Consider the following 27,173-nt stretch of genomic DNA (forward strand, 5'->3'; position numbering starts at 1 on the left):
ATATGAGTAAAAGATTCTTTTCTTCTCTGTCGTAGCATGAGGGTCATACTGTGAGCCTCACTGTCCCACGTCAGCGTGGACCTCCCCTGTGGGGCCAGGCGTGCCTGTAGGGCGCTGAGAGCCTGCTCCCTGTGTGGAGTCCACACACGGGGGATTCTCCAGCAGATGCCCTCATCACTTTTCTGAAAGTACAGAAACAAACCGGCAGAAAGAAGGGTGTTTTGTTTTGTGTAATCCTGTCACAATGCTTTCGAATTGTGGTATTGGAGAAGACTCATGAGAGTCTCTTGGACAGCAAGGACATCCAACCCATCAATCCTAAAGGAAATAACCCTGAATATTCATTGAAAGGACCACTGCTGAAGCTGAAGCTCCAATACTTTGGCCACCTGATGCAAAGAACTGACTCATTAGAAAAGACCCTGATGCTGGGAAAGATTGGGGGCAGGAGGAGAAGGGGACAACAGTGGATGAGATGGTTGGATGGCATCACCGACTCAATGGACATGAGTTTGGGTGGACCTGGAGTTAGTGATGGACAGGGAGGCCTGGCGTGCTGCAGTCCATGGGGTTGCAAAGAATCGGACACAGCTTAGTGACTGGACAACAACAACAATTCCTGTCATGAGAGCCACGTGCATGGTTAGAACTGCTGCCCTCAGATTTGCATTTTTGAGCACCTGGAGATGAAATGCTGTGGTTATGACTTGCCCAGAGGCATACCAGTGAGGAGGGATGGAGAAGCAGAAACAAGAAAGCAGCTTTTGCCTCTCAACGTACTTGTTGGGAGAATTCATTTTATGAGTCTTCCTGAAATCATCATCCACGAAGTACAGCTTTCTTTGATGGAAAATTGAGTAGGTTAATGAAATATTTAAACTTATGTTCACTTTCTTAGCAGAGAACTATTTTGAGTTCCCTGAAAGAAATATGTAATCTACCTGAAGAATTGCCATAGTACCTTCTGCTCTACTTTTGTGAGGAGTTAAGATGGATGTCTTGCGAAGTTATTTTATCCTTGCTCATAAGAAAGTGAAAGTGTCTGTCAGCTTAAAATGAACATGCCGTCTGCTGGTTGTAATGCAGAGATAGCAGCATGCAGTTAAACATGTTGCTGACAGTCCACCGTTCTGGGTGCCACCACATTTGTGACTTTGCCTCATCACCTCCCTAACTTGGAGTACAGATTTTGTAGTGATAACTCACAGTCTCGTCTTTGCACGTTTGTGGTGGTCACAGTAGACACTTGTTGAATGAACGCACTCTGAACTGAAGCTCTGTCCTCTGGTTGAGCCTCATCAGCTTCAAATTGTACTGAAGGACAAAGAAGTAATAATTTAGATTTCAAGTTATGTGGTGGGGCAGGAGAGAATGCTGCTTCACCACTGTTCTTCTGCCCCATTCAACTGCTGTTCACCTGTCTTCAACTTAAAAAAAAAAAATGACTCTTGGGTGAGGTCTCCTTTAATTTCTTATGTGCCAGGGCTATTTTTTTACATCCCTGTGCATTCTCATCCTACTTCCTTCAGCCTCGGGATAAAAAATTCCTTCTTCATCAGTAAACATTGCCCATCCATGGGTCCTTGACTCCATCTCTTGCCTGCTCGCTGGCTACACCCCCACCTACCCGTTTTATTTTCTATCCTATCTCTAGCTTTTGCTTATCAGGCTTATTTTTCCCCTTCATAATCTATAATTGCTCAAGTTTCTTTTTTCCCAGTATGTCCTGCCATGTTCACCTGTAGTTACTCTCATGTCAGGCTCTCCTGACCCAGGTCCTCACGAGCCTTGGCCACCCCAGCTGGCCGAAAACTGCTCAGGACGTGATCGCGGGTGATTTCTTAACTGGTAATTCTTGCAAAATTTTTATTAGCACTTTATCAGACTTCCCGCCTGCATGTAGTTTCTCCTTGAAACTCTTCACTTGCCTTTCATGACACAGTTGTTTTTCTTCTTGTACCTCTTAAATTGTCCCTTCTCTGTCTCCGTGATGACTGTTCTCTCCACTCAGCCCTCAGATTGACATTCCTCAGGGTCCCTCTTGGAGCCTCGTAACCATTCCTTCCAACACCGCCTCCCCCCACCCCCAGCACACTGATGACTCCTAAAGTATCTTTGCAGTCTAGACCTTTTCCACATCCTTTGGCCTCTGTGGCCAATTTCCAGGGGAATATCTTAGCCTAGATTTCCTCTGGTTGCTTCCAAGTTTTCAGTGTTTCTCCTAAGCCCCTTTCCTGTCTGTATTTGTTCTGGTCAGTTGGTAGCACCATCGTCTACCCAGGCACCTAAGTCAGAAGCACAGGATGCATGTATTCCTATGCCAGTCCGATGTCTGTATCCGGTCCATCAGCTGGCTTCCATTGGTGCTTCTTTCCCTACTCAGCCCCTTCCTTTCTAGTTTTCCACTGCAACTTCTTGGTTCATTTCTTTCATCACCTGATATCACAGAGGCCACTCTGAACTGATCTTCACTGTCTGATTGAGTCCTTCTCCAGTGTGCCCTTCACAGAACCCATAGAATGATCTGTAATATGAAAAGATGATCATTTCGCTTCCCTGAGTCACACCGTATATTGTCCCGTTCCTGCTTCCACTGCTGACATCAGTATTTCTGAAAATGGTTTCATAGATACATGAGTGTGCTGAAGGACATTCAGTGATTTCAATATTGTGGGTATGTTTTTGTTGTTGTTCAGTCACTCAGTTGTGTCTGACTCTTTGCGACCCCATGGACTGCAGCACACCAGGCCCTGTCCTTCACTATCTCAAGGAGTTTGCTATGATTCATGTCCGTTGAGTTGGTGATGCTATCTAATCATCTCATCCTCGGCTGCCCCCTCACCTTTTGCCTTCAGTCTTTCCCAGCATCAGGGTCTTTTCCAGGGAGTCAGCTCTTCGCATCAGGTGGCCAAAGTATTGGAGCTTCAGCTTTAGCATCAGTCCTTCCAATACATATTCAGGGTTGATTTCCTTTAACTGGTTTGATCTTGCAGTCCAGGGGGCTTTCAAGAGCCTTCTCCAGCACCACAGTTCAAAAGCATCGAATCTTCAGTGCTCATCCTTTATGCTCTTACTCTTCATACCCACACATGACCACTGGAAAAACCGTAGCTTTGACTATACCGACCTTTGCTGGCAAACTGATGTCTCCGCTTCTTAATACACTGTCCAGGTTTGTCATAGTTTTCCTTCCAAGGAGCAAGTGCCTTCTAATTTCATGGCTGCAGTCACCATTTTTACTGGGAATTATTTCACAGACAACAACCTTTTTGTGTTTATGATGACATCTGTGCCAAAGAGTTACATAAAGTTACTAAGTTAAGCGTTAACTGCAATATGTCTCAGCTCATTCTGGTGGTTATATATACAGTTTCAAAGATCTATGATATACACACACACATACACATATATATATATATATATATATATATATATATTCACACACATTCACATATATGTGTGAATATATATATACACAGATACATATAGATACATATACTTGGATAATTATAAACAAATATGCACGCATATTTATATATGTTATTTATTTTTGCATATTAGATGTATGTGTGTGTATATACATAATTTTTCCAAATTGCACTCACTCTACGCATACATTAATACAATTTTAAATACAGTTATACAGAATGTATGAATTCTGAGTTCCTTAATAACTCTTTTAAGATTTTTTGTGATTTGGGCTCTACGTATATGTCTAATTGAATCTCTTGCCTTATATTTTCTGTAAAAGGAACGTGAAACTACTGGTGGGTTCATAAGTACAATGTTTTACTTTGTCTTTTTAAGTCTGTGCATTTTGCTTACCCTTTGGTCAGTGAAATTCCCTACTCTTCCCCCTGTTCTTCGAACTTTTAACTTGGAGCTCCTGCTTAGATCTTATAAATTAGTTCTGTTACCTCTTCCAGGAGGCACTGACCTAACCTGGGTGGGATGTGCAGTGGTCCTCCTATTTTCATAGATAGACCTGTTATTTTGCAGGTGCCTGTTGGAATCTGTACTAAATGGTGACTTCTGTCAGGGTTTATGGTCTCTCTTCTGTGTCTTTCAATCATGGCCTTGATGAAAGATAGTGACCTGACAATATGTGGGGTTAATCACCAGTGCTTTCTCCCAGATATAGAACCTTTCTACAGTCTGTCCAAGCAATTTCATTCACATTTCTCCTCCATGTAATTTTTACACTACTGCTTCTCAAATGTCTAAGAATGTATTCCATGCTTCATTTAGTGTTTTAAGTTAGAAAAATCAGTGTCTAGTTTGAAGAAATGTTAGCCACAAAAAGATGACACTTATATTCACTTCCATTTCAGGAGACCCATCTTCCCAGTTGCAGGCTCAGGAACCTAAAAGTTCTGAAAATACACCAACTCTGCTGGAAGATTCTGGGTGTTATTTATCAAATGATCAGCAGACACCTTCAGAGATGCCTCAGTGCTTTGGGGAGAGCTGGACCCCCACCCCCTTCTCTTCGCTGCCCATTGGGAGTAGACCTTGTACTCCCCCAGAAGAGCCTCTGTCTTCTCACATGCAGTTCTTGCAACATCTGCTTGGACTGAAGAACTTGACTGAGTCAGAGTATCTGAAAACAGACTTAAGCCACTTTGAAAATGCCTCTGCCACAATATCGGACTCTGTTTTTCAGTTGCTGGATGGCTTGATTGTCTTTTATCGAGAACCCAAACTTCCTTGTTCAAGCTTTTGGACAGAAGCTGTTGATATTTTAGCTAGACTGATTGGTGATTGTAACTTATCTAATCATATCCTTAGAAAGTGTTCCAAAAAGTTGGAAGAGTTTCAGAAGACCCTGCTACAGGTTATTTTAAAGAACAACCATATCAATCGGGTAAGTAGTACTTTTGATTTATGTATGAAATAACTTGTCAGTGATTTGGGTGCGCACACCTAGAGGGGGATGCCAGTTGTGGTCCCTTAGGCTCACGGCCCAGAATCTCCAGTTGGACATTGCTTTGTAGCCATCCGCAGCTCTGACTTGTCCTCGCGACCCAGCTTTAGCTTCTGATGTAATGGCTTTGTTCTCTGTGTAGGTGCCTGTGTTTTAAGCTTGTGCTCCTCCACTTTGTTGTTGTTGTTGTTCTGTTGCCCAGTTGTGTCCGACTCTTTGTGACCTCGTAGACTGCAGCAAGCTAGGCTTCCCTGTCCATCACCAACTCCTGGAGCTTGCTCAGACTCATGTCCATCGAGTCGGTGATGCCATCCAACCATCTCATCCTCTGTCGTCCCCTTCTCTTCCCACCTTCTATCTTTCCCAGCATCAGGGTCTTTTCCAGTGAGTCAGCTCTTCACATCAGGTGGCCAAAGAATTGGCATTTCAGCTTCAGCATCAGTCCTTCCAATGAATATTCAGGACTGATTTCCTTTAGCATGGACTGGTTGGATCTCCTTGCAGCCCAAGGGACTCTCAAGAGTCTTCTCCAACACCACAGTTCAGAAATGTCAATTCTTCAGTGCTCAGCTTTCTTTATAGTCCAACTCTCACATCCGTACATGACTACTGGAAAAACCATAGCTTTGACTGCATGGACCTTTGTTGGTAATGTCTCTGCTTTTTAATATGCTGTCTAGGTTGGTCATCTAGCTGGAATCAAGATAGCCAGGAGAAATATCAATAACCTCAGATATGCAGATGACACCACCCTTATGGCAGAAAGTGCAGAAGAACTAAAAAGCCTATTGATGACAGTGAAAGAGGAGAGTGAAAAAGTTGGCTTAAACTCAACATTCAGAAAACTAAGATCATGGCATCTTGTCCCATCACTTCATGGCAAATAGATGGGAAAACAGTGTCAGACTTTATTTTCTGGGGCTCCAAAATCACTGCAGATGGTGATTGCAGCCATGAAATTAAAAGATGCCTACTCTTTGGAAGGAAAGTTATGACCAACCTAGATAGCATAATAAAAAGCAGAGACATTACTTTTCCAACAAAGGTCCGTCTAGGCAAGGCTATGGTTTTTCCAGTGGTCATGTATGGATGTGAGAGTTGGACTGTGAAGAAAGCTGAGCACCGAAGAACTGATGCTTTTGAACTGTGGTGTTGGAGAAGACTCTTGAGAGTCCCCTGGACTGCAAGAAGATCCAACCAGTCCATCCTAAAGGAGATCAGTCCTGGGTGTTCATTGGAAGGACTGATGTTGAAGCTAAAACTCCAATACTTTGGCCACCTGATATGAAGAGTTGACTCATTGGAAAAGACCTTGATGCTGTGAAGGATTGGGGGCAGGAGAAGAAGGGGATGACAGAGGATGAGATGGCAGGATGGCATCACCGACCCAATGGACATGAGTTTGGGTAAACTCTGGGAGTTGGGGATGGACAGGGAGGCCTGGTGTGCTGCGATTCATGAGGTCGCAAAGAGTTGGACACGACTGAGCAACTGAATTGAACTGAGGTTGGCCATAGCTTTTCTTCCATGGAGCAGGCATCTTTTAATTTCATGTCTGCAGTCACCATCTTCAGTGATTTTGGAGCCCCCAAAAATAAAGTCAGCCACTGTTTCCACTGTTTCTCAATCTATTTGCCATGAAGTGATGGGACTGGATGCCATGATCTTTGTTTTCTGAATGTTGAGCTTTAAGCCAGCTTTTTCGCTCTCCTCTTTCACTTTCATCCAGAGGCTCTTTAGTTCTTCTCCACTTCCTGCCTTAAGGGTGTTGTCATCTGCATATCTGAGGTTATTGATATTTCTCCCAGCAATCTTGATTCCAGCTTGTGTTTCCTCCAGCCCAGCATTTCTCATGATGTACTCTGCATATAAGTTAAATAAGCAAGGTGACAATATACAGCCTTGATGTACTCCTTTTCCTATTTGGAACCAGTCTGTTGTTCCATGTCCGGTTCTAACTGTTGCTTCTGGACCTGCATACATATTTCTCAGGAAGCAGGTCAAGTGGCCTGGTCTTCCCATCTCTTTCAGAATTTTCCGCAGTTTGTTGTGATCCACACGGTCAAAGGCTTTGGCATAGTCAATAAAGCAGAGTAGATGTTTTTCTGGAACTCTCTTACTTTTTCGATGATCCAGTGGATGTTGGCAATTTGATCTCTGATTCCTCTGCTTTTCTAAATCCAGCTTGAAGATCTGGAAGTTCACGGTTTATGTAATGTTGAAGCCTGGCTTGTAGAACATTGAGCATTACTTTGCTAGCGTGTGAAATGCGGGCAATTGGGCAGTAGTTTGAACATTCTTTGGTATTGCCTTTCTTTGGGATTGGAATGAAAACTGACCTTTTCCAGTCCTGTGGCCACTGCTCAGTTTTCCAAATATTCTGGCATATTGAGTGCAGCACTTTAACAACTTTTAGGATTTGAAATAGCTCAACTGGAATTCTATCACATCCACCAGCTTTGTTCGTAGTCATGCCTCCTAATAATAATATGGCTTTAGTATATATATATTTTTTGTTTCCCTTGTTTATTTTAAATGGTTTTCAAAGGTTGACTCAGGGATTCTTTTATTGCAAGTAACATTTCAGGTAACCTGAAATTGTTTTGCTGCTTGGCTCTTGAGACACAATGAGAGAGCTTCTTTTTTGCATACCTTTGCTATCTTCCTCAATATCCGGTCCTTTGTTTGTAAAGGCCTTCGCATTTTAATCCTTTATAGTTGAGTACTAAAAATATCAAAGAGGAGACCAAGAGGTCCATCTGACTTACTTATTATATTTCACTGGGTAAAAGGTTCACAAGGTGGTTGGACCTTGTTTTTGTTGACAGCTCCCTGTCCAGTGTTTGTTCCCCATATCATTATCCAAAGCTCTGGGTTTTTGTACAACATAGGGCTTTACCTGAATTTTCTAAGCTCTGACATAGTTGAGCTGATAATCCAATTTGTTGTGCATCCATCTGTTCTTTTCCTCTCTATTAAGGTGTAAATTGATCTGTATTATAGAAAACTTTATGATTTAGCTTTTGACATTTTAAAAGATACTGAATTTTCTGTCTGGGAAGTGGAAATTTCTTTTCTACCTAATATGGTCATTCGGAAACCAAGTATCAGATTATCCATGGTATATATCTGAGATAAATAATTTGTTTCTTAGTTATGTATAAATGCCTCAGATACTTAATATTCCTCAATTTGTTTTTTTTGTATCTTTTTGCTTTGTTCTTTTTTTTATTTTATTTTTTATTTATTTTTTGTAATTAGTTTATTTTCTATTTTTTAACTTTACAATATTGTATTTGTTTTGCCATACATTGATATGAATCCACCATGGGTGTACATGTTTTCCCCTTTCAGAACCCCCAGGTTTTATGTGACTTGGACCCTTCCAGATACTGGCATTCATATCCCCTATCAGTTACCAGATGATGCAAATATTTTTTCAGCCTAGTTTTTCTCTTAAGGATTGGCCCACACAAGAGTAGTTTTGGGAACTATATGTGTAGAAGAAGCTTATCACAGTATAGTTTGGTCTGTGTATTTTTATACCATTTATCATGGCACAAGTCATTGAAGAATGAGTCAATGCATGGCTTTGTTGTTTAGCCAGTATGTCATTGTTATTTTAGTCTAATGTCTGTCTGGGGAGCTTAACTTGGGTTGAGCTGTCCTCTACTTGTAAATACCTCTACTTTACTTGGAAAGGTAATTGTTGCCATTTAGAGAAAGTAGAGTCATAAAATTGCTCACTGCATTCACAATTAGGATGATGGTTCATAAATAAGTTTTAATGACATTATCTCTGAGGGTTTTTTTTCTCCCCAGCAAAAGCACTTTAGATTAACTCATTCAAACTTTTGTAATTGTTGCTACCATCATCATCATTATTACCATTGTCATTTTCTTCCAGATATGTTCGTAAGTCTTCTTTAGTAGAAAAATTGACTAAAAATTACTCTTTATAAATGCTTTTCTATGTATTTTTAGCTTTCTTTGAGTAATAAACAGAATCTCAAAAAAGAATATATTCTGAAATGAAATACAGGATGGCTCCTTTTATTGTATTTTTATGATACTATGCTTGATTTATTAAAACAAAATACCATAGTTCAGAGAAAAAAGATACTTTGGAAAAAACCTGATTCCATAGTTTGGAAGTGCTTAATTAATTGTATTTCTTAAAAAATATGATTCATGCTATTGATTTTATTAAACCTGTTTTTGTATGATGGAAAGGGTATGGTATGAATACTTTAATATTCTAACTAAGGAATTCATGTATTTATAATTCATGTGTAGCCAGGATTTAAATAAAATATTCAGCAACATATTTTCAGTACATTCAATAGTAAAATTTTTTGGACCACAACTTAGTGTTTCTTGAATGATATCAGTAAGAACTTGGTATTGAAACTTAGTTTTTCTTTAATAATATCAGTAAGAACTTGATATTTTTCAGAATTTTGAGGCATCATGGTGAATATTAGTTATATCAGGATTGTGTATATATATACATATATATGCACAATATATATGCATATATATATGTTCAAGAAAGAGGAGACTGGAATGAGATTTCTTGGAGATTGTTTGGAATAATTCCCTGATAGTAGCTTGGTTAAAATTTATTAATAAATATAGGATAAGATATTTGATTCATGACTTTTTTTAGATTTGGATAAATTGATATATTTTTGTGCTTTTTTAATATAACTTTGCATTAGGTTTATTTAATAGCATTTTTTTTTAGGAATTATTGTCTTAGTTTCATATCTGTCCTATATTTTTAGGATAACCAGTAGTAGGACTTGCAGGTATAATCTACACTGACATTTGACAGGTATCAAAGATACTTGGCCTGAAACCAGGTCACCTAGAGAGGTCTGCATTGCTCCTGTTCTCGGGGTCCCGGGAAGCAGTCTTGACTTAACTTAGGTTGAGCTGTTCGCTTCTTACAGGCAGTGTTATGGCCCTTTCCTCATTCGCCAGTGTGCTTGCTTGGGGTCAGTAACATTTCTCTTTGAGTTATTTAATGCCCTTTGTTTAACAGCCTGACCTTTCCTATATTTCTAGACATCAAAGCGTGTTAATTTCTGTGATTAGAAACAGCATAAACTAATCCTAGTGTTGCACGCTATTTCTTCAGAGGCCAGGATATCATCATGGAAGTTTAACACTAGAATGCTTACAGTTGTATTTAGATTTTTCAATGGTATCTTTGTCTTAAATTCTAATTTAGGAAAGTGAATGATGATATGAATTAAATATGAAAACGTATAGTTATCATTTAGCTTTTTAGATATTTAGCATATGTTGCTAACTCTTAGAGACTTAATAATGAGTTGCTTATAAAACATATTCCTTAATTTTTTAAACCATAAAACAACTCTTGGACATATTCTTTATGAAATTGAAACATAAAACATTGACTACAAGTAGACATCAAATTAGAGTCTTTTGTGTGTATGGTAAGCAGAATAATGGTCCCCAGAGATGTCTACCTCCTAAACCCTAGAGCTTATGAATATGTTATATTGACGTCATATATCTTATATGATGGTGAGGGTGGGGCTGGGGGATTAAAGTTGCTATCAGCTGACCTTGGGGTGAGATTAACCTGGATTACTCATGTGGGCCCAGTACTCACAACGGTCCTTGTTAGTGAAGGAGGGAGGCAGGAGAGGCAGCATCTAAATCCAGAGAATTTTGAAAATGCTTTGCTGTTTGCTATGGAGATGAAAAAGTTGGCTTCAAACTCAACATTCAGAAAACTAAGATCATGGCATCCGGTCCTATCACTTCATGCCAAATAGACGGGGAAACAATGGAAACAGATACAGACTTTATTTTCTGGGGCTCCAAAATCAGTGCAGTTGGTGACTGCAGCCATGAAATTGAAAGATGCTTGCTACTTGGAAGAAAAACTATGACCAACTTAGACAGCATACTAAAAAGCAGAGACATTACTTTGCCAACAAAAGTCCATCTAGTTAAAGCTATGGTTTTTCCAGTAGTCATGTTTGGATATGAGAATTGGACTATAAAGAAAGCTGAGCCCTGAAGAATTGACGCTTTTGAACTGTGGTGTTGGAGAAGACTCTTAAGAGTCCCTTGGACTGCAAGGAGATCCCAGTCCATCCTAAAGGAAATCAGTCCTGAATATTCATTGGAAGGTCTGATGCTGAAGCTGAAACTCCAATACTTTGGCCACCTGATGTGAAGAACTGATTCATTGGAGAAGACCATTATGCTGGAAAAGATAGAAGGTGGGAAGAGAGGGGAACGACAGAGGATGAGATGGTTGGATGGCATCACCAACTCGATGGACATGAGTTTTGAGTCTTGCAGTTGGTTATGGACAGGGAAGCCTGGCGTGCGGCAGTCCATGGGGTGACAGAGAGTTGGACACGACTGAACAACTGAACTGAACTGACCTGTGGTGATGAAAGAGGGGGCCATGAGCCAAGAAATGCAGGCTGGAAAAAGGGAGTGGGAACTGGCCACCACAAGGAGCGCAAGCCTGCTGGCCCCTTCACTTTGGCCCAGTGAGACCCCCTTCAGACTTCTGAACCACAGAACTGTGATGGAATAAATGTGTGTTTCTTAAGCCACTAAGTTTATGGCAGATTGATACAACAGCAACAGAAAAAAATACACACTGTTTACCATTTTTATTGTGTTTTCACATCCATTCAGTTCAGTTGCTCAGTCATGTCCGACTCTTTGCGACGCCATGGACTGCAGCACGCCAGGCCTCCCTGTCCATCACCAGCTCCTGGAATTTACTCAAACTCATGTCCATCGAGTCGGTGATGCCATCCAACCATCCCATCCTCCGTCGTCCCCTTCTCCTGCCTTCAATCTTTCCCAGCATCAGGCTCTCTTCGAATGAGTCAGTTCTTTGCATCAGGTGGCCAAAGTATTACCTCATAATATATTCGTATGGTAGCTCTGTGAGATAGGCATGGTTGTCATTCTTATTTCCATTTGATAGACAGGAAGAGTGAGGCTCAGAGAGTTTTGCCCGAGGCCACACAGCTAATCCGGGCACCATGAACACTGGCCCTTGTGACATGCTTGCACGTGGCCGTGCCCTCTCCATGCTCCATCCTCACAACTTTCACATCGGGAAGCTGCCCAGATTCCAGGGTCTCTGCCGGTTCACCTGCAGAGTCTCCTGCCCCCTGCTGGTGGGGTTCTGATGCTCGTCCCCTCCCATCATAGTCCGGACTCCTCTGAGCCCCCTCCTCTGACCGCCCCCCCCCCCCACTGTCAGGGGCCTTTAACAAGGGCTGGAATCCCCTGCATCTGTGAGGAAGCCCGTCCAGCCTCCTTGGCCTTTCCTGTCTCCAGTCCACCCTGAGCCGTCTTCCTTGGGCTGGACAGAGCTGTGTGCGGCTGTACGAGGCCTTGCTACTCTGCCCCTGACCCAGTGCTGCAGGGCCTGCTGAGCCTTCAGCTGTCCGGCAGTTCCCCCGGCCTTCCAGGTGGAGGATGGGTTCACAGAGGAGCCTTCCCTCGATCCCTGCGTCTGTCTCCCTTTCCTCTTGTTGATGAAGTCTCCTGCCTCCATACTCTGCAGGAGCTCCTGAGGATGTTCATCCTCCCCCAGAATCCGGTCTCTGGGCCTCAGGCCAGCCCGTCCTCTCTCCTTGTCCCCAGCGAACCGTGCGCCGTCTGGTGGTGAGTGGGGGGTCTGGTTATAGTTGGGGTGGGTGGAGAGTTTAGGCTCCTCACTGGGCTTTGCTCCCCTGGTGGGCCGAGCCACAGTTTTTTCCTCTGGTATTTGGCACCTGTAGGGAGACTATCTTTTAAAGCTGCTTTGCATCTTGCTAGGATGCCCCTTTTTCATCCTTTGGCTGGGAGAGCAGTCTTTTATTGTTGTTGATTTTGTCTATGCCCATTGGCATTTCCGGGAGAAGGCAATGACAACCCACTCCAGTCCTCTTGCCTGGAAAATCCCATGGACAGAGGAGCCTGGTAGGCTGTAGTCCATGGGGTCGCTCAGAGTTGGACATGACTGAGCAGCTTCACTTTCACTTTTCACTTTCATGCATTGGAGAAGGAAATGGCAACCCACTCCAGTGTTCTTGCCTGGAGAATCCCAGGAACAGGGGCGCCTGGTGGGCTGCCATCTGTGGGGTCGCACAGAGTTGGACACGACTGAAGCGACTTAGCAGTAGCAGCATTGGCATTTCCGGGCTGTTGGCTTTTTTTAGCTCCAAATCTGGGATAAAGGAGACAAAAACAAAACCAGATCTATTTTTGTTTTTGAAGGCACTTCCATACTCTTGTCCATAGTGGCTGTACCAATTTACATTCCCACCAATAGTGTAAGAGAGTTCCCTTTTCTCTATACCCTCTCAGTCCCACTATCGGGCAGATATCCAGAGAAAGCCATAATTTAAAAAGATACATGTACCTCAGTATTCCTAGCAGCACTATTTACAATAGCCAAGACATGAAAACCACCAAAATGACCATTGGCAGACAAATGAATAAAGAAGGTGTGGAATATATATACACAATGGACTATTACTCAGCCATAAAAAAAGAATGAAATAATGCCATTGGCAGCAACGTGGATGAACCTAGAGATTATCATACTAAGTGAGGTAAATCAGACAGAGGAAGACAGTTATCATATGTTATCACTTATATGTAGAATCTAGAAAAGTGGTACCAATGTGTTTATTTATGAAAGAGAAATATAATCACAGATGTAGAAAACAAACTTAAGGTCATCATGGGGGAAATGGTGGAGGGGAGGAATAAACTGGGAGATTGGAATTGACATATACACGTTATATGTGTACAATATATAAAATGACCAACAGGTACCATAACACAGGAAACTATGCTCAATATTTTGTAATAGCCTGCAAGGGAAAAGAATCTGTAAAAGAATATGTTACATATATAATATATTCTATATATATACATATATGTGTGTGTGTGTATATATATATATATATATATATATATGTTTTATATATATATATGTAACTGAATCGCTTTGCTATGCACCTGAAACTAACACAACGTTGTAAATCAATTATACTTCAATTTAAAAAAAAAAACACCTAAGTAATAACAAAATAAAAAGGAAAAGGAAACGAAGGAACTCATCACCTAGTCCTTCCTTTGGGCCTAAGGTTCATAGCCTGTCTGCGTGTAAATCTTCTTGGGTGTGTTTTAAATACAATGCCCAGGGTTTTTAGTTGTACTTAGTAAGGGGATGAGAGATACACATGTCCACTTCCAGAAGTGGACACCTGTGCCTGCATTTTTAAAATGCACACCATCGCGTGCTTTAAGGACCAAGAGCCAGCCCTGCAGCCATCACCCAGCCCTCCATCCCGCCGAGACACCATGGCCAGATCTGTACTCCTGTTTTGCCACCACTTAGACCTGTGCTTTTACATAAGAGGCTTATGCTGCTATTTTTCAGGTTATTTTCTTTTTTTATCTATTCACTTTGTATCACAGAAGACAAAAATTTATGTCTTACAGCTGCCTTCTTCCAGTCATAGTTTTATCATAAGTTGTGGTTAAATAAATATTACATATTACATATGTATGTTGTATAAATATGAAAATTTTTAGCACTGAGACGTCCTTTTTCATTTCCTTTTTGTGCAACTTTTAATTTTTTCTTAGAATTTTTTTTTTTTTCCATTTGCTTACCTATAATTGATGCCTCTTTCAGATACTTTGGCAGGGTTGTAAACATCCTCTCAGTATGGCCAAACAAATTAAGTCATTTATCAGTTCCACCTTTTATTTATTTATTTTTAAGGCACACCTTCTGGAGCCCTCCATCTTCCTTTCTAATCTGGGCTGAGCTTTCTGTGTCTCTGCCCAGCATTACTCCACAGGCTTCTTTTAATCACCACCCTGGGAATTCTCTTTGCTCCTTTCTTATGCTATATCTCAGAGTCCCTAGGTCTCATATATTCCTTTTCTTAATTTATAGCTTCACTTAGGTGATGCACATTCTTTGAGCCCACTTAGAATGGATTCCTGGGATGTAAACTTTAAAAATATTTGTTTACTTAAAATATTTTTATCCCAACTTTAAATTTTATTGGGGGATTAGGATAGATTTTTCTGGTTGGAAATCATTTTTTTTCCATAGAATGTAAAACACTTTTCTACTCATTTCTGGATTCTAGTCTTGCTATTGAGATTTCCAGCGTAATTCAATTGTAATTCCTTGCACGTGGCATTTCTCCTATGCTCACACACTCAGAGAAGCACTTAGGATCCTTTTTGTTCTTATTGTTTTATAACCACAGGCTTCCCATTTGGATCAGTGGTAAAGAATCTGTCTGCCAATCAGCAGACATGGGTTCGATCCCTGGGCCCGGAAGATCCCCTGAGGAAGGAAATGGTAACCCACCCCACTGTTCTTGCCTGGGAAATTGCAGGGACAGAGGAGTCTGGCAGGCTCCAGTCCATGGGGTCGCAAAAGAGTCGAACATGACTTAGGGACTAAACCATAACCACTTGATGATGTAGCTCAGTGTGGGTCTTTTAAAATCCTTTGTCTTGAGTCCTTGGTGGGCCTTTGAATCAGAGATTTCATTTTTCAGTTCTGAAAAAGTTTTTGAACAGTTTTTCTCACATATTTTTGCCTTTTATCTTCTCTGTATCCTTTTTTTACTGGAACAGTTCTTGGTCTAATCCTCTAGATTTCTTTTTTACTTGGATTGTTTATTCATTTTATTTTTGTTTTTCCTAGGAGATTTCCTCAGCTTTTCTTTTAGCCAGTCAATTGAATTTTTATTTCTACTCAAATATTATTAGTTTCTATGACTATTCTCTTAACTGTTTCTTTTTTATAGCTCCCAGTTCTTGTTTTATATATGATAATATGTTAAATGTTTATATTTTCCTTGTGCCCTGCTTTGCCTCTATTTTCTTATGGTCTTAATTTCCCCATCTGCATTGATCACTGTTTTTCCTAGTTGAAGCTTTGCAGTGCCTTGAAGCATAATAACCTGGACAGATTGTCAGATTTAGGGGACCACCTGACAGATAACTTGGGGGAGGTGTGCATGCTGCATGTCCAGAAGCACTGAGGCAGGGGTAAGCTTGGAGAGTCCTGGAACTGCTTCAGCTTGCAGGGTTTGGTTGGGAAGGAGTGCATTTAGCAAGACATGTACCTAACATGATGGAGAAGGTCAAGCAATGATGGTTCTTGCATGTTTTGTTAAATACTTGAGTTTCTTCTATAAGCCTGAGGTCTCAAGGTGTACAGTTTAAAACTGCATGCACAATTTTGTGTGGGGGAGCATATGTTCTTGTTCCTAGGAAGGCGCCCATCATTTTCATGTTATTCTGAAATGCTACTGTGATCCCCAAAATAAAGGACACCTGGAAAACCATTGAGATTGATTTGCAGAGCCCGCCCAAGTAAATACCCATTCATCCAGATTCTGCCCCTTTTCAAAACATGGCTCAAATCTCACTTCATTCATAAATTCTTTATCAATCTGATCCTGAGATGGGCTCCTCTCTTGAGCTCTTACAGCAATTACTGTCTCTGTGATTCACTTTTCGGTTTGCCGTATGCTGTCTCATCTTAGCTTATCTAGTATGCCTCAGAATTTTAAAATATTTTATTAGACCTGTCAAATATTTTTATTACAGGCATGAGTAGCTGAAGTTAGCATCCCCCAGATTTTGTTTACTAACACTGGCCTTCAAAAGGTAGCATGTCGGGTTCCACATCTATGAAAGGAAGACAGTAAATGTGGTTTCCTCACAGGGCTGCTGGGAATTTTCAATGTGTAGATGCACATGAAGTGCTTATTAGCTTAATACCTTGTATCATATACGCTTCTAAGGGGCTCTATCCTGTTTTCTCCACTATTCCTGATACAATGCTGAACTCATTTTAGGAGCAGAAGGAGGTATATTTTTGAATTGAAGGTAAGACAATGAAAATAAATGACAGGTTAAACTTTATATACCCCCATACATACAAGTACCATCTTCTGTCTTTTGATCAAATTTTTTGTGTTTAAAGCCTAGTGATGTGGATGGCCCTAGAGTCTGTCATAGAGAGTGAAAGTCACAAAGAGAAAGACAAATATCATATATGAATGCATATATATGGAATCTAGTAAAAGGACCCAGCTGAACTTATTTGCAGGGCAAGAAGAGAGGCACAGGCATGGAGAACGGCCTTGTGGACGCAGTGGGGGAAGGAGAGGGTGGGCTGAATTGGGAGGGTAGCGGTGACATATATACACTACCAGGTGTCAGACAGATAGTGGCCCGCTGTTGTGTAACTCGGGGAGCTCAGCTCAGTGCTCTGTGATGACCTAGATGGGTGGGATGAGGGGGAGGTAAGAGGCTCAAGAGGGAGGGGGCGTACGTATACAGATAGGTGATTCACTCTTTGCACAGCAGAAACTAATACAATGTCGTAAAGCAACTATACTCCAACAATAAAAAAATAAATGAATAAGATAAGACCTTCCCGAGCATTAGCTCTAACTGGTGTTGAAGCGCCTCCACGTAGCAGGCAGAGAGGCATCATCTCATGTCAGTAACATCACTTTCAACAACCACAGCTTCTCACTGACTAATGAGCTTACTGGCAGGTTTCATGGATTTTTCTATTTTAATTGTAGAAAATCTGTGTTAATTAGTAATACAATCAACTGTCATGCTTTCACTTACTCTCTGCACCCGTCCCCTCCTGCTGAGCTGTGGTACGTCCCTGCCGTGGGATGTGGTAGATGTTGATTCCCCCTAGACTGTCATTTTTGCCTGGATCAGCAATGCTGTGGCCTTCAGACATTTGTAGATAAATCTGAAGATATTTTTCATGAAATCAGATGTCATTTTTCACCGGTATGTGTTTCCTAATTGTGTCTTAAAGCTCAGTCATGCCACAATTGGTGAAACATATTAATTTTTTAATTCACTTGTGTTTGGATAGCAGTGTTTGTTTTACCTTTGCTTGCTGAGTTACGGCATCCCTGTAGAAATGGCACAGGCGTTTACTCCTGTACAGACTTTCCAGAAAGCTTTACCTTCTGTTTTTGTTACAGGTCTTCATCAGTTTCTTGAAGTTCACCTCATGGATTTTTTTTTTTTTTTGCAATGTAAGTCTCATCTATGTTAATCATTTTTTTTTCCCTTGGTTTTTTTTTTTTTAATAAATTTATTTATTTTAGTTGGGGGCTAATTACTTTACAATATTGTAATAGTTTTTGCCATACATCGACATGAATCAGCCATGAGTTTACATGTGTTCCCCTTCCTGGACCCCCCATCCACCTCCCTCCCCATCCCATCCCTCTGGGTCATCCCATTGCCCCGGCCCTGAGCATTTGTCTCATGCATCGAACATGGAATGGTGTTCTGTTTCACATATGATAATATACATGTTTCAATGCTATTCTCCCAGAACGTCCCACCCTCACCTTCTCCCTCAGAGCCCATAAGACTGTTCTATGCATCTGTGTCTCTTATTCTGTCTCGCATATAGGGTTATCATTACCATCTTTCAAATTCCATATATATGCATTAGTATACTGTATTGTTGTTTTTCTTTCTGGCTTACTTCACTCTGTATAATGGGCTCCAGTTTCATCCATCTCAATAGAAGTGATTCAAATGTATTTTTTTAATGGCTGAGTAATATTCCATTGTGTTTATGTACCACAATGGTACCCACAATCTGCTTTGTTTTAGGATACTCCTGGGAAGCAGAAGTTGTGTCTAAGGTTTAGGCTCCATGCCCCTTTGCATCCTCGTGCAGGATTGTGTTTAAGGAAAAAAAAAAAAAAAAAATCTGGGCTAATATTCCTGCAGTTGTACTTTAATTTAATAGGCGTTTACTGACATGAGTTGTAACATAAACTAAAATCTTGATACTCATTTGATCACTGCATAAATCAGACATTCTTTGGGTTTACAAAGAAGTGTTTAACTTGCAGTGCTCATGTAGAGGAAAGAATAAACAGAACAGAACGTGGTTCAGTTTACTTTTGAGGTACAGTTTGTCTCTTCCTAAGATAATTGAACAGCAGTCTCCCTTCATGTTATACTTCATAGCTTGGGAAGCACCTTCACCAGGACTTTATTATCTCTTCTTACAGCAACTCTATGTTTATGGTTGTTATTACTGTCTTCAGTTTATAGAGGAAAAAAATTGAAGATAGGCAGGTTAAAGGACTCCTTACTTAATTTACTTAATTAGATAATTAACCAGCCATGGAAGAGCTGGATCTCAGACCTATAGTTGTGACCACAGATTCTTTCCCTCTTTCTACTGTATCGTATGTCCATCATTAGTTTAAAAAAATTATCCATACAAAAAGAAGTAAACTGACTTCAGTTTATGGGATAGCAAAAATATCCATTTGAAATCAAAGACCTTAGCAGTATTTCTCTCAGTTTATAAGAAGAATATTTATTTATAGTTTGCTAGGGTAAGTTTCTGCATTTTATTATGTGCACAGGTTATGTTTATAGAAAGGAAAATAAAGCTACTGCTCTGCGTTATGATATAAGGTCACTGTTCCTTTGTTTTCTCTTTATTGGCTATAAATAACACTCTGTTGGAGACTTTATAATAGCATATTGAATCTTACAGCACTAGTTTCTAATTGAATATAAACTATGTGGTTTTGCTTGTGTCTGCATAAAAATTAAAATGTCTTCCTTCCTGTTTTAATAATTTGTATGAAGTACATCTATATTTTGATGTTTATAAATGTATAAATAGGAATTTGAAGCTATCATTTTTTTTTTTTTGGTGTATTTTTCCCTTTGAGTTCAGAATCTGCATCAAGTACCCACCCCACTTAGTTATCAATCTTTTAAGGGTTGGGAAAGCTTAAATCAAAGCTCCCAAAAATGAGACTTGGAAAAATCAAACAATCCTGAGAACGTTAAAATCGCTTTCTCTTTGTTTATAAGCAACAAGGATTTTGAAGCAGAACATTTTACTTTGAGCATATAACTAACCATTAACCCATTTACTTGTTTTTCCTGTGGTATTTTTCATGTGCTGGGCCTCTAATATGAAAAATGGGACCCCTCTCCTGGGCTGGGTTCTGTCAGAGATATTAGATGTACTGTGCTTGACTAATGAGACACAGTGTCACACTTGAAAGTGAAAGTAGCTAATACTCTAGATAGCTATAAAGTCATGTGGCTTCCCACGTGGCGCTAGTGGTGTAGAACCCACCTGGAAGTGCAGAAGAGGTAAGAGAGGCAGGTTTGGTCCTTGGGCTGGGAAGCTCCCCTGGAGAAGGGAATGGCTACCCACTCCGGTGTTCTTGCCGGGAAATCCCATGAACAGTGGAGCCTTGTGGGCTACAGTCCATGGGGTCGCAAAGAGGTGGACATGACTGAAGTGACTTAGCATGCACGCATAAAATAACAGGTATGTAAGAAAGTAATGACAAGGGTAAATGGGAGAGAATCAAAGAAAAGACCTAATTTAAATTGGTGAGACGTGCAAAGCCTCATGGAGAAAGTAGCTTTTAAATAGAATTTGAGGGAGTTCGGAGTAAGGACTTTGGTGACAGTGGCCACGGTGTGTCCCTGAGACAGGATTGGAAGGAGGCAGTTGCTCCAGTTGAGAGAGGGAAGGGCAGAGTTGTGTAATAAAGTTTGGGAAAGTGTGGACTGGAATGCATTTGTAGGTTACATCCTGTATTTGTTTCCTGGGGCTGCTGAAACAAATGATCACAGTCTTGAAGGCTTAACAACAGAAATTTATTCTCTCACAGTGTCGGTGGCCAGAAATCTGAAATAAAGGTGTTTTTGTGTGGAGATGTAGGGGAGAATGTGTTCCTTGCCTCTTCCAATTCCTGGTGGCTTCTGGAAGTGCTGGGTGGTGGCTGCATCCGGCTCTGTTCCATCTTCACTGTGTGTCCGAGCTCCCTGTGCTTCTTACTTCTGAGGATAATGATGATGGCATTTAGGGGCTCCCTAAACAATCCAGGATGTTGTCTTCATTTCAAGATCCTTTACTTAATCACCATCACAAAGACCTTTTTTTTTTTTCCTAAATAAAATGGTGACATTCACAGATTACAGGGACTTGATGTGATATCTTTTGAGGGCCGTTTATCAGCCTACCACACCTTACCCTTTGACTTTATTAAAATATCTTTCTTTGTCTACATGCATGCCATGCATGTGTTGTGCATGCTTCACTCCTTAACCAAGGATGCTTCTCATCTCATCCCCCTTGCCTGGAATAGGTATATAGGCATTTCAGCCCATTGAGGTCCCAGGAGAGGCTTTCTCTGGGCTTCTGGGGAAGTGTCTTCTCATTCTCTGAAAGATTCCTAAAAGCGAGTCTCCATCCTTTCCTCTGGCTACTGTCTTGTGAAGATGCAATGCAGGGACGTACAGTCATCCTACTCTCATCCAAAGGACAGAACAGACAGGTAAAGGAGGGTAAACTCCAGAAAATCACAGGGAATCCAACCAGAGCTGGTCAACCCTTCAGCCTTCACAGTCTCTGGATTTCTATAGAAGTCAGATCATTTCATTAGCATTTAAAGTGGTTTGAGTTGGGATTTATGCAACTGGCAGCCCACAACATCTCTTGGATGTGCTATGGCAAGGAATTTGGATTTTATTTGCTGTGCAGTGGAAGTCTTTGATTTAGGTTTCAAAGCCTCACTGAATGGGGATAGCTGATTAGAAGGGACAAGAGGTGGAAGTAGAGAAACCATGTAAGTTATGTTGCAGTCCAGGTGTCGGTGGATGGTGGTTTACACTAGGGTGATAAAGGTAGAAATGAGAATAGTTGTACAGATTTAAAATTTATACTGATGACAAAAGTATGTACTACAGGATTTCTCATTAAAGTTGGCAGACTGAGGACAGATATCTAAAGTGGCTTCTACCCTGATTAAAACAATAGTAAAGGACTTTTTTTTTTTTTAAAAAAAAAAGGCATAATCATATAGGGGATATGGGAAACCAGACAATAGCAACAAACTGTTAGAAGCTGGGAAGGATTTGAACGATTGGTAAATGCCTTAGGAGATCCGAGAAAACAGAATGGTCAGGACCTTTTAAGAAAGCTTTTATCCAAACTAATTTTCATAGGAGACTTGCCAAAGACCTAGAAATTAGCTTTGTTAGTTACCTCTAGAAGAGAAAATGGAGGCCAGGCGCTGGAAGGCAAAAGAAGGAGGTTTGGTCAGAAGTGTACTCAGGAAACATTAGAGCCCAGGACCAAGGACAACACCCCCTGCACGTCACATGGTGGAAATGTGCCAGCCCCACAGCTGGAGGAAGCCCAGAGCTTTACTCTCTGGAAACAGTGGTAGTAGTAGTAATAATAATAAGGCACTACTGAGATGGATGAAACTGGAGCCCATTATACAGAGTGAAGTAAGCCAGAAAGAAAAACAACAATACAGTATACTAATGCATATATATGGAATTTGAAAGATGGTAACGATAACCCTATATGCGAGACAGAATAAGAGACACAGATGCATAGAACAATTTTATGGGCTCTGAGGGAGAAGGTGAGGGTGGGACGTTCTGGGAGAATAGCATTGAAACATGTATATTATCATATGTGAAACGGAACACCATTCCATGTTCGATGCATGAGACAAGGGCTCAGGGCCGGGGCAATGGGATGACCCGGAGGGATGGGATGGGGAGGGAGGTGGGTGGGGGGTCCAGGAAGGGGAACACATGTAAACCCATGGCTAATTCATGTCGATGTATGGCAAAAACTATTACAATATTGTAAAGTAATTAGCCCCCAACTAAAATAAATAAATTTATAAAAAAAAAAAAAGAAGCCAAAAAAAAAATAATAATAATAAGGCACTTTACTGGGAAAATTAGAGTTGAGAGTGCAAGTGCTGTATTTGTAAAATAGGAATTAAATAACCACACATGAGCAGTTGCTGATAGATACCTCCCCAACTTTCTTGTCCCATTTGACTCCAAAATGCTGGCAACAAGACCTTTAACTCTCAGACAGCAGATGAGACATTTTTCTGGGAACACTGAACAGCCCTGGAGGAAACACACGAATGTGCTGAAATCAGTCTCCCTAAAGGAGACAGCAGCAGGGCTCTCTGCACTGAGGCTTAGCGTACCCGTTCTGCCCACACACCAGAGCTTCTGTCAGCTTTCAGTCGTGGCACTAAGATGGAGAATTAGCAGATTTCTGAGGGGGGTGTCTAATACGAAAGTTAGATCCTGAAAATAATTTGGTGGATTCAAAGAGTGAACAGAGGCAGGGAAATCTTCCACAACGTAAGGGAAATAAGCAATAGAAAATCAGTGAGCAAAAGAAAACTGGAGGGCTGATTTTTGGAGTTAAACATTTGAATAATGGAGTTCCAGAAAGAGGGAAGCAGAGAAAATAAGAAGAAATCATTGGAGATACAATTTAAGCTATTTCCCAAAAGTGAAAAACCTGCATTTCCAGATCATCAGCCTACCAAGTACCCTGTACTTGGATGAAAATAACCTTAAACTGAGGCTGTCACCATGAAATTTCAGAATACTCTTTCAAAGAAATGATATGCTTCCAGAGAGAAGAGGAAAAAAAGTTAAAGTTTGCAAGCCAAATACCAGGAATATACATATTTCAGATTTTTTTTCAAAAGCAAAAACAGCAGAAGAATTGAAGACAGTGAAATCTTATCAAATATTTTCCAGGAAATTTATTTCTAGCTCAGGATTTAATACTTGATCAAACTATCAGTCAGGTATAAGAGTAAATGAAGGTATTTTCAGGCATATTAGGTCTAAAATTATACCTCCCATGTATGTACTCTTTCTCAGGGCACTGTTAGATAATATTCTCTCACAGAATGAGCTGGTGAACCAAGAATAGGAGGCAGGAAATACAGGAGACTGAAGAACAACCCACAGTGGGAGGCGCTGATGCTGAGGGAGGTTTCAGGATGGCTGTCTGGCCCAGGACTCAGAGAGCACCTCATGAACTGACGTCAGAAGTTCCAGCAGAGAGCCTTTAAGAAAGTAAGACTGACAGAATGCACAGTGTAGGAATATCTTCAGAGTGAATTAAGACGATGGTAGAAGAATTTGGGGTGGAATTTTATTATATGTGTAAAAATTAACCAATGAATAAAAACAATTACTAATTTCAGGTAAACGTGCATCAAAAGGAAAAGTATATAGTAATCTGTGTGGCTTGGCCGTGCATAGTGTTTACATAATACCATGATATAAACACAGTAAATATCAGTCCAAAATCATGGATGAAAAGTATATGTATGTGTGTATGTATGTGTGTGTGTGTTTGTGTGTGAGAGAGAGAGAGAGGAGGAGGTTGAGAATGGAGATGAGTGCAGGGCAGAGACAGATAGTCTCTTCCACAGAAGGGAAAACCATTATTTTTTAAGAGATATGTTATTTATAATAGTGAAGGTAAATACCAAAAGAATCAACTAGAAGAGTTTCAAATGAGAGTGACGTTAGAGGGTGATAGAGTACTACTATCTTTGGGATAAATGCTGTGCAACTATCACAGACAACATATGCTTGAAGAACTTTAATAAAAATAAAACCCAGAAAATGTAAGTATGTTAGAGGGAGAATCCGCTGGATTTGGTTATGGACTTGATGTGGGGGATGAAGTAGACATCAAACAGTATCCCTGGGTCATCAACGAGCCCGTGAACAGAAGTGCTGTTTACAGGCTGAAGGAGGACAGACAGATGGGAGGACGGACAGACTGAGACTGGGCGGTCGGGGTGGGGGTGAGGAAACCAGGCTCCTTTTGGGACAAAGCGGGTTTTACGTTGACTGTAAGATGATGTGCTTAGCAAGGAGGTTGGCTTTATCAGTCCAGATCCCACAGGAGAGAACTGACCTTGGTGTTGTTAAGTCTTCATCGGCGTACAGAGGTTGTTTCAAGTTGCGGGAAGACAGGTCACAGGCAGAAATGGAGGAGGGCCCAGGATGAGCCCTGGCAGCCCTGCGTGTTCAGTCTTCTGGTAGCGAGGAAGGAGCCTGCAAAGGAGAGAAAGAGGCAGAGGACCGAGGGGTAGGAGAACAGTTGGCGAGTGTTGTCATGAAGTGAAGACAAGAGGTTCTTTCACAGAGAAGAGGCTGGTCTTCCTGCTGCAGGGCACTCAGAGCTCTGTGTATATAGAGAACTTAGTGCTACCTGGTGGCTCAGAGCATAAAGCGTCTGCCTGCAATGCAGGAGACCCGGGTTCGATCCCTGGGTTGGGAAGATCCTCTGGAGAAGGAAAAGTCTACCCATTCCAGTACTCTTGCCTGGAAAATCCCATGGATGGAGAACCCTGATAGACTGCATTCCATGGAGTCGCAAAGAGTGGGACACGACTGAGCAACTTGACTTTCACTTTTCATAAAACTAGGTGCTATCGCTACATGTTTACTGAAAATGCTCTCAATCTCAACGCACACAAACACCTTAATATTTGAGTTAATGCTAGGGGAACATAGTAGAGATAATTCAAAATAATAATTAAAAATTATATATTCTTTTAACGTATGCTGTCACATTTGGATTTAACTTTGATTGGAACCCATCGATTGCCCTCACCATGACTGGTCTGTATGGAAAGATGTTACGACATTTACCAGAAATGTATTTTTTTGTTCATAATTTGTCACTTCCCTAGGCTTCCAGCTCTCAATTCTCTCTGTCAAATGCTATTTCCTCCCCCCCCACCCCCCGCTTAGTTCTATACTTTAATTCTTTAGTTCTACACTTTTATTCAGAAGCTCTTCGAAAAAGCGCAAGAGCATGGCATTGATTTGGCTGTAATTCATTTTCACGTGAAGAGTTCTTAACACTTGCAAACAGAAGGTGTCATGTCTGAATGGAGAAGCTCCTGTGACCATTTGGGGATGGCACAGTAGTTACTTCAGGTTCCTTGGGAACGTCTGGGGGTCTGAGTATTGAGTAGTAGTCACCTTAACAGGGATGTGTCCTGGAAAATAACAGCTATTCTTGGGGGATTGCAAAGCATGAAGACCCTTTCAGCTCAACCAAAGGAAGAGCAGGTTACGATAAGGATGGATGCAGACTGGCCGTGGAATGCTGATCACATGGTGTCTCTTTTTAGGTTATATGGACGTGAATCTCTTCACCTGCTTCTCTAGCTGACTTGTAATTTGGCTTACTGTCTTGTATCTTTTCTCTGTGTCATGACCTTTCAGTTCTTCTGTGCTTGAAACTAAGGGCCAAGTCCAGTCCCCGCCGTATTAAAGCCTAATTGAATTAAATAATTCTAATTCTAATATAGTCTTAGTGAACAGAATAATTGAATTAATGAGTAAGTAGCTAATGTTCCTTCTATTAAAAGTGTATGTGACGATCAGCATGCCAGAATCACCAGATGTACTCAAATAAGCCTCACAAATGAAGATTAATACTTAAATGTAGAATGTCCTTTTATGGTGAATCTTGGTAAAGTAGATTGATACTGTGCCACATGATAATTAAAGATTGTTTTTATAGAACTGGGCAGATACCGTCATCCCTTTTCTGTGTTGAGAAAAGCAAAATCTCAGTACCCCTCCCCCGTCGTCTTTGAAATTGGATTCTGCCTTTTAACAAGATCCCTAGGTAATTCATATACATACTGAAGTTTGAGGTGCCCTGAATTAAAAAGGTAAATTTTGATTCTAATTCTCCAGTAATGAAGGCCTGTATTTATTGAGCTCTTGTTAAGTTCTTTGCAGAGATTATTTCACTTAATCCTTATAACAACCCAGGAAAGATATTTTTTATTATCCTTATTTTGCAGATGGAGAAATTGAGCCATAAAGAGTTCTAAAAACTTTTCCAGAGACATAGCTGGGCAGACCCTGGATCCGGTCCAGGGAATCTTGCTCAGCAGGCTCTGTTCTTCGACAAGGCGGTCCCGGCGTTCCCAGAGCTCTGGTTCATTACTCCCAGCTCCTAGTCACTCAGCACCCTGGGCTCCCCTGGCGTGGTGTCTGCCATCTAAGCTCAGAGAATCTCTCTCTTCCCTGTACCTTAGCTGGAAAGGAGTTTGAGGAGAATGTGCACCTTCTGTCTGCCCTGGAGGATGTTCACCTTGTCTCTGCCCTGGTTACCGGAGGGTTTTAGAGCCGTGTGCATGGGTTGTGTGCCTGCTGTGTGTCAGCCACGAGGAGGCAGACAGAATGGAGCAGGGAAAATGCTATGAATATGGTCTAGATGCCGACATTTGGAAATCTCTTAGGGAATTGTTGGTTAGGGTTAAGGGAAAGATGAGAGGAG

At 41.0% G+C, this 27,173-nt stretch overlaps 1 protein-coding gene across 5 annotated transcripts in view; it reads left to right on the forward strand.

Annotated features, from left to right (window-relative positions):
- MEI4 (meiotic double-stranded break formation protein 4) overlaps positions 1 to 27,173 on the forward strand; it is a 216,775-nt gene that overhangs the window by 69,969 nt on the left and 119,633 nt on the right. For all 5 annotated transcript variants that reach the window (XM_081530383.1, XM_081530380.1, XM_081530382.1 and 2 more), the window contains one exon: positions 4,332 to 4,864. In XM_081530383.1, the coding sequence (XP_081386509.1) occupies positions 4,332 to 4,864 (533 nt within the window). The remainder of the gene's footprint in view (positions 1 to 4,331; positions 4,865 to 27,173) is intronic.

Source organism: Giraffa tippelskirchi, chromosome 9 (assembly GCF_054371585.1).
Source record: "Giraffa tippelskirchi isolate mGirTip1 chromosome 9, T2T-mGirTip1v1.2.pri, whole genome shotgun sequence".
NCBI classification, from domain to species: domain Eukaryota; kingdom Metazoa; phylum Chordata; class Mammalia; order Artiodactyla; family Giraffidae; genus Giraffa; species Giraffa tippelskirchi.